Source organism: Ixodes scapularis, unplaced genomic scaffold, assembly GCF_016920785.2.
Source record: "Ixodes scapularis isolate PalLabHiFi unplaced genomic scaffold, ASM1692078v2 PGA_scaffold10__122_contigs__length_95168666, whole genome shotgun sequence".
Taxonomy (NCBI): Eukaryota; Metazoa; Arthropoda; class Arachnida; order Ixodida; family Ixodidae; genus Ixodes; species Ixodes scapularis.
This window is the reverse complement of record NW_024609836.1, coordinates 68,154,830-68,164,931: the sequence shown is the minus strand read 5'-3', so window position 1 is coordinate 68,164,931 and position 10,102 is coordinate 68,154,830. Positions and strand designations below refer to the sequence as shown.

The 10,102-nt window shown below is 44.1% G+C and overlaps 1 protein-coding gene and 1 non-coding gene across 2 annotated transcripts; one reads left to right on the top strand and one right to left on the bottom strand.

Moving 5' to 3' along the window:
- Positions 1-889: 889 nt before the first annotated feature.
- On the bottom strand, positions 890-6,242 carry LOC115321809. Its single transcript, XM_029982091.3, has 6 exons — positions 6,160-6,242; positions 5,663-5,748; positions 4,648-4,729; positions 3,769-3,942; positions 2,837-2,947; positions 890-1,815 (listed from the first exon to the last, which is right to left on the bottom strand). Exons 1-6 carry the CDS (start codon positions 6,175-6,177, stop codon positions 1,618-1,620), a joined length of 669 nt encoding a protein of 222 aa, XP_029837951.2. The 5' UTR covers positions 6,178-6,242; the 3' UTR covers positions 890-1,617.
- A 3,644-nt stretch (positions 6,243-9,886) lies between these two features.
- Trnap-ggg lies at positions 9,887-9,960 on the top strand. Its single transcript has one exon. It is a non-coding gene; the product is annotated as a tRNA-Pro (tRNA).
- The last annotated feature ends 142 nt before the right edge of the window (positions 9,961-10,102 follow it).

Genomic DNA, 10,102 nt, shown 5'->3' with positions numbered 1-10,102 from the left:
GACCATGGCACATGGCTGCCAGATGCTATTTTGATTTCGCCGTTTCGTTTCGTTCTGTACTCCGTACGCTAGCGGCCTATCGGCGGATCTGACGATATGCTTATTTACTAATTAAGGCGCTTGCAGGATTTTGCGGTCGTCCCGTCTAATGCATATGAGCGGAGTAGGATGTATTCCCCCTAGTAAAGTATTTGGGGAGTCTCTTCTGGTTCGCTTCTAACAAATCTTCCAATGACGTGCCTAGGGAGTAGGAGAGGGAGGACGCTGGTGGTAACTGCATCCGAAACCGCCGACACCCGGTAGAACAGATTGGCTCTCTGACCACAACAGTATGCAGACCGTTACGAGGTTGAAATTTTCATCCTTCGCCGAGTCGGAACCTAATGTGTACAAATCGGTGTTGTAAGCGCACTAGTTTTTTTTCTTCTTTTTAATCATTTTGTACAAATGTATATGTATATATTGTAAGAGTGCATAGGTCGGGTGTTGTGGACACGCTATACTTCGTTTCAGCTTCGGTCCAGACGCAGATAAAGCTACAAGCGCGAGCTCCGGGCTTTCAGCATCCCTGCCAAGCACGCGCGCTCGTGCAGTGCAAGCACTGTTCTGGGCCACATGCTCGCGCTTGTAGCATCCGCTGCGTCTGGACCGAAGCTGAAACGAAGTATAGTGCATGGGCGTCAGCCTTTTCCCAACACCAGCACGCCTGTACATTTGTACCTGTCAAGTGCAATAAATATCAATATCAATACTAACACATTTCGTCGAAATTCCACCGAAATCAGAGAAATCGCTGCTGTCGATACGACCGCAGCGATTTCGGCATATCATTTCTTCAAACGCGTTTGCGGTGAACGTAAACCTGAATAAGTGAAGAAATAACGAAGAAACTAAATGCATCAACAGTAATTTTGCAACGCACATATAAGGCAACCAATTGTCAGAGCAAACATTTATTGCCAAAAATTGCACTGATACATACATATTTAGAATGTGTGCCTTGTGGGCATATAGATGTATATAAACTTCACACGGGTTGCGTTAGATTGGAATCTATAACAACTATTGCAAGATAAAGATAAATAACACACCTTTATCTACGCCATTAGGAACAGTGGCATCACTAGGGAAGGGCGAGGGGGTAGGGGGGGGGGAGTATTGGACTGGGTGCCGCTGACCCTAGTGATGCCGCCGATTAGGAAATATTTTTAAGAAAAAATATCGCTACAAAACAACAAGGACACATATTCAAATATATGACCATGCATCTATAGGCACATTTTGAAGCAATATAAATGCTTTGTTACATGACTAGAAACCCTAAAAAAAAAAAAAAAGGTTTGAGCCCTTATATATATTAAGCTTTTAAAAGGTATATACACAACTCCTTAGTTGCATATACAGTGGAGAAGGCAAGTAGCAACTATCACAGCCCACTAAGTAGTAAACACCTTGCAAACACACTATAGCACCTCGTCAATCCAAAAAAAAAAATTATCAAAAACAACCAAGACGACACGCTGTTGTAGAAAACCTCCATGAAAGGAACAATTTAAGAGTGGACAAAATTTAAGACAAGAAATTAGATCAGTCAATACGATGATGAATGTGCGGACATCACAGCAACACTTGTTCCCCCACAGAGGTGACCGTACCGTCCGTCGACACCACAAACACCTCGGGAGAGATTAGAAGGGGCACAGGCAGTTCCGGGTCGCAGACAACGTCGACGTACGACGTCTGCACAACCTCCGTCTGACATTTTGGAGCATCCTGCGACGGACCGGCCACCGTCCAATCCTCTTGGGATATTCCCTGCAATACGGTTGGCATCTAACGTCAGGCGTTGAGTGGGCCTTTTGGTGCTTCGTTTTTAAAGATGTTGATCCTGTGCAGAGTGCAAGTTCGTCTGCTTCTTTTGCAAGAGCTTGCGGTGACGTCAGAAGGACGTCAAGCTCTGATTGGCTTTGATCGGAAGCGTAGTGGGCAGACCTTAATGCTAGATGCCTTGGGAAGAAAACTGTGAACCCACAGTTTTCTTCCCAATCAGCCAATAGGAGATGTGCTTTCTTATATCATCGCAACCCCTGTGCAAGGAGACAAACTTGCGCTCCGCATAATACTGCGACCATCATTTTAAAAAAAAAAAACCTGAAAGAACACCTTCGGGCAGTGCAGCTGTGGAACCCAGAGGTTCCAAGCCCGTAAAGCAAATACTGTAAAAGACTTAATTTTCGCGAATCGGGCCAAAGCTGAAAATTTGAAATTATTCGCGCGTCATAATTTTCGCGAATTGAGCGTAGCTTCCGTAGCGTTCACATATTGCCCGAATCATTCGCGGGACTTATTTTTTGCGAATTGTAGGCGATTCGCGAAAATTAGGTCCTCGCAAAATTTTTGTCATTTACAGTATGTGAAAGCATTTTCGAGATGAACACCCGAAGGCAGATCCAAGCAAGTGCGTGGTGCTATGTGTGAGTGGTGTCGTCAACCAGACGGTTTTTGTCGTTCTCCCGTGTGCATACAAAAAAGAAACAAGATTTTTTTTTTTTCGGCTTAAATATTTTTCTTGAAAAATGCGCACGATAAACGCCATGCCTAAAGACACCGCCGTGAAAAGTTACAATGCACTTCGTTTGTTGGTTCATTTATATGAATGTCTTTACGCTTAAATATTCTCAGGCGGACACACCAGAAGCCATTGGGGCCAACTAACTTCCCCGGCGTCTAAACACGCACATGAATGCACACAACACAAGTACAAACTATCTGAAGAAGAGAAAAAAACATTATTAAAACGAGCTCACTGGGCGCGATTCAAAGAAAGTTTCCTCACGTATATCTCCCATTCGCCGGCGTCGTCCCTAAGGCCTTCGGTCATTAGCGCGATCTCCATGTCGGGGACGACCGCAGCATCCTCCAGGGCCTTGATAGCAGAGTCCAGCTCCTGAGGGACAGCGAGTCGCGAGGTGAGCTCGGACAAGCACAAGGAGCCCAGTTTCATTGAGAGCAAGATGAAGAAAAAACAATTGACAGAGACAAAAAAATGAGATGTTTACAACTCCTTGTAATGCGGAATTAGAGTGCAGCTCTTAAAGAGGAGGGGAGGGTATGGCAAGGAGGGCATGCCTCTCCCCTCCCATACCCTCTCTTCCTACTCCATCCTCCTCTCATTAACCTCCCCTCCCTCGTGACGTCACTCGTAAGAGTCGTGACCTTAACAAGTGATGGTCACGTAAAGGTCGTTACCTTCACGAGTGACCTTTGTGACGTCATTATGGGAAATGTCCCATAATGCAACGTGCGGTCACGCCGCTGAAGCCAGAAAGGGGCGCCTAAGAGATGCGCTCTATAAGAGACAAAACTTGCGAGCTTGCGACGTCAGAGTCACAACTGACTTCACGAGGTTACATGTGGCGTGCGCTCAGCCACTTGCAACACAATCTGGTTTCTCCGGGATCATCGGACGTGACCGAGCTGCAGTCGTGCTGCTAGTGCATCGTATGAATAAGTGTACACTGTAGGCTCGTTCGATTTACCTGCACCGTTGCAGGAAAGTGCAGAGCAGTGTACTTCCGGTGTCTGTACCGAGGTACAAACGGAAGTACACCGCCCTACACCAAATGTATGAAGCACACATGCTTCGAAAGTCTGCTCGAGGCACGTCCGCAAGGCTACTCCCTCGTCGTGTTTTCGGCAAACGCCGCGTCGTTTGTACGACGTGCGAGCGGTGCGATTTTGGAGCAAAGGGTCGTGCGGTATGCGCACCTTGGGTGGTACCTCCCAGCTGCAACTGTTTACGGCGAGACCCTGCCGTTGACCGTCGTCGTTCGTGAGCAGATTGCAGCGGGGCGGGATGGGAAGTGGCCGCGCACTGCACTCAGCCTGGATGCTGCGTTCAAGGTGCCGGAGGTAGCAGAGGGTTTGCTTGAATTTGGCAGCCTGGAGGAAGAGGCACACAAACGGGGGGGGGGGGGGGGGAGTTTGCAGTTTGGGTAAAGCACGGAACCGGAAACTGATTGCGTCTCGTCAAGAGAGATCGTGTTTATTTATTGATCGGTGCAATGTACCACGGCGTTTCTTTTCTGAAGCGTTATCGTAAGAAAACCGAAAATGAAAAAAAAAGAGAAGGAAACGACCATATGAGTTTTGTGTCGAGAATTAGATGAAGTGTTGCTTATAATAGCAAATACATAACAATTAAGAGTGGCAATAATGGCTCGTTAGAACATTGTGGCTATTACAACGACAAGCAAATTTGTTCCGACCGGCGACACTGCACGTTTATAACATACACGGCAGAACATGTGATGCTCTGCCATATATGTTCTCTATATTTACCCTGTTCAGGGTAAGTCGTGTGAATTTGTATATAGGACTGTATATATTACAACAGCCGTTATTATGTCTTGACTGCCAGTTCAAAAAATCTACGACCTATGTGTCTCGTCTGTTTCCCTTCCTTGCGTCTTTCCTTGTATATTCGTCAACGATACCAGAAAGCTTTGCATTTTTGCATGCAAACATTGTACAGAATACAGAATTAAAATGTCCATCCATGTATGTGCCCTTGTGTTTTATCGCTAGAGGGACTGGCTTTGTGCTTTCTATTCGCAATACTTTATAGCCAAGACCATGTTGACCCACCTTGCTGCTTTTCCCTTCGTGGTTGAGGGGTACCATCTCAAAAAGTGTGGCCAGCTGCGCCATGACTCGCCTGTGCCTTGCCCTGACAAGTAGAAAACAACAATAGCGAACATTCACTTGAACCGGAAGAGCCGGTGTACTGACCGCAACACTGTCTGGCTATAGCATATGTTATCCTGGATAACACAGTTTTGGATAATTCATTACATTTCATTTATTATCGCTTAAAGGCCCCGCCAGGGGCATTACATAAGGGGGGGGGGGGGGGGCAATACAAAGAAGCACACAAGTAGAACTTTTATACAATAAAAAGGTACACAGTTTTGTACCTTTTAAGTACCTTATAAATTCTTTGTCTGTTAAATAGGTTGTCACTCAGAGTAAAACAAAAAGTATGTGACCATTTGACTAAATCTAATATTCGCTGCCACCTGCCATCTATGAAAATAACTGATGCACCCCGATTACCCCCAAAACAATGCATACAATTAAAAAAAAAAACAGAGGCCCGGCTTCGTATAGGGGAATGAAAGGGAATCATAAAAGATTACGTTAAAAAGTACTTGTACTTTACTTTGAAAGTACATTGTATTTACAGTACTTCACTTTAAATACCCGGTGTACTTACTAAATTACTTGAAGTACATATAACCTCTCTTTTATTTTGTACTTCAACTACTTTTTATGTGGTAATTTTTGAAGGTGGGCTAGTCGGTGATGCATTGTAAACATAGAAATAAAACAGCGCAAACGAACACAAGGACAAGTAGAAGAAGGGACACAGACACAGCGCTGTTTGTGTCTGTGTCCTACTTCTACTTGTCCTTGCGTTCGTTTGTGCTGTTTTATTTCTATGTTTACAATACTTTTTATGTGTATACTAATTACCCCAGCCTGTCCATAGAATGCACTGCAGTTACCATAGCAGCTATCCTTAAAACGGCGGCATGTCGAGCAACGGGAGGCGAGCCGAGTTCCGTAACTGAGTTGATCCTGGAAATGTCTGCATACTTACCTTTCTTTTTGGGAGTGAAGTAACTTCTTCATTTGTTCCTTGTCTGGAGAAGACGGCACCCTCTGATCGCAGTGTCGCCTTCGATGCTGCAAAAAAAGAATAAAGGAAATAAAATTACATGTCGGACTGACGTGTTTTTACCGAGGTTTGCCTGTTCTGTCTTTCTTTGTTCTTGAAACGCCAATCATGTTGACCCTCACTGCTCTAACTTAGATAGTCACTATTGTGACTTCCGATATCTAGTGTCACTGATGCTTGCCCTAAACTCAATTTTTAGAACCAATATCTATTTTTGTGTCGCTGATAACCGAAACTGAAAGAATGGCGCGAAGTGACGTCCGAAAAAAAAATAAAAAACGTGCCTAGGCTTGGCGGCATACCCGGCGCGGCCGTCAGCGTGGCAGACTTCATTCAGTGTGTACGTTAAACGCCAATTTGAAAAGATTTGTTATCTAAATAAGATGAAGGTTACTCTGGAAAAAGACGGAGAACATTACCTTTCTTTGCGGCTTCATCGTAGATCGTCTGCTCTTGCTCTGCTCCAGATTTCCCGCGATTAAAGAGAGTTGGCACCGCCACACCACCTAGCGTCCACGCAGCCACTCTGACCCAACCTTTGCACCTTAAATACAGTCGCTCGCCTTTTCTCACTGAATATCTTCACTAAATTCTTTTATAAATAGTATACCGCATACTAATTTGTATTTTATAAGATATTTGGTTTAGTTTGCCCATTTTTGCCACTTTTGAAATCGCCTCGAAGAGCGCATTATCCACCAGAAGCCACATTGCGGTAGAGACCAAACAAACATGGATCCTTTGGGTGAGTTTCTCATCTCCTGAATTTCCAGATTTCGCCTAACATATGTAAATTGTCGGTAGTGGCGAACCAACCAGGTGGGCACAAATAACCCGGCGCGACTACGCCCGCCCGCTTCCCTAGATACCAGCCTGCGTTCGGCCAAGGATCGAGAAAACCATCGACGTTCGACAGTGTTTTCTTCGGTTGGCGAAGTCGGCCGAGAGACGCTATCCAAGAGTGTTTCTCGCTTATCCTCTGAGATAACGGCATTTGCGAAGAAAAGGCCGTTTCTATTGCGTAATTTTAGCGTTGTCCTCTGGAGATTTCAGGCGCCGCTTCTGTACCCTTTTATAGACGCCGAAATCGCGGGCGTTGGGCGGAATCGTCGGCTGTGCTACCCCCTCAAGCTGTATCGCGTTTCACGAACGTTCTTGACAGAAGTGGGCTGTTGGATTACCGCACACACCTCGCTAAACACAGATTTTTTAAGAAAAGAAAGAAAGTAACGCTTTTGGTTAATGTAACCGTGAAATGACAAACTACTTTTCTTTAAGCGCGTAAAAAAAAATGTCTACTTTTCTTCGAAGCAACGTATACGCTTCTATTAAAAACACCTGTACCATCGTATCATTCGAGTAAAATATTTTTGACATATTGAGTTATCGAGTACCAAATTACCGGCCCAGAAAAAGAGGAAGGCACTTGTCAAACGCGAAGTTACTGAACAACGTTCGGGATCGCTACAAGGGACCGAAGTTGATCTGTTCTTTACGTTTTTATCGAATAACTATTATTAAGATTGCATTGTTGGTGTTATACGCCAGACCAGTAGCTTACGTGGCAAAACAAATAAATATATTTTTTATAGCAAATGAAAAAAGATCAGGTGTCACTGGTCGAATTCTTGATCAACTTCGCACACGCCTCCGGGTTTTGGGGGCTTTAGTGAACAGCTGCTTGCATGTCAAAACTGTCACTCTATGATGAGTCAGTAAATATAGAACGAGTAAATATAGAAGAGAAAGAGCGGTTTCATGCTTGAGCATGGAATCGCTTGGAATCGGAATTGACGGCTGGATACTTCGCGTTATTACTTGTTCCCTATATTACAAACGCATCGGTCCACTGGCCTATTTTTTCAGCCTATATAACTATGAAGTGTCTGTTCCAAAAATATGAATTAGTTGTCTGTTCTAAGCCTGTCAGATTAAGGAAAAATAAAGCGTGACAACAATTCAAGAAAGTGTTAAACGATATATGTATCTATTCAGAGACTTGGGGCGAACAAACTAAAGGACAAACACTTATAACATGATTAACATCCCTAACTGAGCTCGAGTTGGGTACGTTGTTTGCTATATTTTTTTTTTCCATCCTATTCTGGGTCAGTTACAGATAACAACTCTGATAGGTGTTACCCATGTGAGACGTTACAGTCTCTCGTGTCCCAAACAAACAAACAAACCAGAAACGCGACGTGTTAATTATACAACCCTTCGATACACAGGTAATGCATTTACATAATACGAAAGCGTTGTTCGCGCCGCCCGTCGTCTGTTACGGTTACTTCACTTCGCGCTACCCGGCCGTGGTGCCTACAGTGGCCCTGTTGGTCGCCGCGCGTTCCGCCTGACCGACAGCCCGCAAGTCCCTCCCACTTGATATACGTGACACGAACTGCGATTAGCGTGATTGAGCCAATTCCGGAATGGGATCGCTTCCGCTTCCACCGTCCTCGTCTGCTACTGGCGTTATTCGCGATCGCATTATGTCACATTCGCGTATGAGTCTTTTATTTGCCTCGTGGTTGTACTTTTTCTTCCTTTTGTCTGTTGTGTTGTCAGAATTTTTCAGTGCGTGACAAACAAAGGCATTCTCTTCGCGGCGGCGTGGAGATCTGAAAGTCTGAAAGGCTTTGACGTTCTCCTTTTTTCTTTTTTTACACAAAATATATTCCTTGGTCTAAATGCTTTGAGCCCATCTGCCTCATCACAATGCGGGATTGCCGATACTACGATTTGAATTCGTCGCTGCGGGTGTCTTGTGTAATAAAAAAAAGTATACTACTTTCTCTTCGCGTGGGTTACATCCGGAAGTTCGTTGCAGATCGTCGCAAGAGGGTGTGTCCACGTTAGATCGTGCAACGATGGCTCAATTTATTTTTTTATATTTATATTTATGTAAAAAAATATATTTTTAAGCCACGTTCCTGTGAGGATCATTCAGCTATATGCGAACGCCGTAGCTAATTTTCTTGGAGGTATAAAATTTCGCAACTCGAGTCGCGGAGGCTGGCGAGGTTTCGCTAATGTATTTTGCAGATTCGTCTATTTCACTCCGAAGTACGCACGTAGGAACCATTTTTTTTCTACTTATCTTATAAAGAGTTTACGACGTGTACACGAAATATTAAAAAAAAATGGCAATAAATTATTTCTATGCGAAACATTTTCGAAACGCGTTTTAGAAACACAATTACAAATTGTTTACCAACAAACTATTTCGTATAAAACGACGCAAAATATACCAAAATGATAATCTTTAAATGCATTTTACGAATATATAAGAGAAATATGCTTAGCCATTATTTTAATTCTGTTTTGATGCAAAAACGCAGCTCATTTTTCGAAACGTAACATATCTTCAAGTTAATAATAATAACAAAAAAAACCTTAATCGTTTAATGACTTGAACTAACTTGTAATGCGAAGGTTTGTTGTACATTGAATACAACAAACCTTCGCTCAAATTGAGTGAAGGTTATACGTTGGATAAACGAAAGCGGTAGTTCCTACGTCCGTGGTCCCCGCAAGCTCTATTTACCGTCGCTCGATTCGTCAGCTAGTCCGAAGAAGTATGGAACTTAAACTTCGGACTCCATTCCTAGGTCGGACCACGGCTCGCTCGTATTGCCCATGATAGCACGCTTTGTACTATGAGACGAATCAAACGATTTCAAAAGCGCAAGTCACTGGGCCTTTTCTGTTTAGGATTGGTTCAATCGATGATGGAACCGTACAAAATCACGACGAACATCATAATGATGATAAATCAATTAATGCAAAGGTGTAAGCGAGCTGGACAAGAATGACGTAAATAATCCCCGGGAAAGGGGAACAACGGGGGCAATAGGACACACAGAAATCTCCAAACACAGCTAAATGACTGGAGCGCGACTGAAAAAAAAAAAAAAAAAAAAAAAAAAAAAAATCCGCTTGGTTTTGGTATCGAACCAGGGACCTCTCCATTTCTAGTGGAGCGCTTCCAGGAGTCAGACGTCAGTAGAGAAAACGGGTTTTATCAGCTGCCACCAGTCTAACACCAACACGGGTGAACGGCCTGCATTTTAAGGCCCTTCGTCCTTGTTGGTGTTAGACTGGTGGCAACTGATAAAACCCGTTTGCTCAACTGACATGTCAAACCCCTGGTTAGCTCAGTTGGTAGAGCGCCCCCACTGGGAATGGAGAGGTCCCTGGTTCGATACCAGGACCAGGCGGATTTTTTCTGAAAAGACGGTGAGAGTGCAGGCGAGCTGGTGGTAGCTAATCATGTCGTATTACACCTGAGACTGCGGTGGAAGAAATCGGAAGAACTTTCAGTAGAAGGAACAGACACAGAGAACGTCTCAATAGATTTCT

What these genes read in the sequence shown, in the direction of transcription:
- LOC115321809 (XM_029982091.3), bottom strand. An exon ending in GCTGGGAGGTACCACCCAAG is followed by an intron (nt 2,948 to 3,768) that starts GTGCGCATACCG and finishes GCTGTCCCTCAG; the next exon opens with GAGCTGGACTCTGCTATCAA. An exon ending in CCGGCGAATGGGAGATATAC is followed by an intron (nt 1,816 to 2,836) that starts GTGAGGAAACTT and finishes ACCGTATTGCAG; the next exon opens with GGAATATCCCAAGAGGATTG.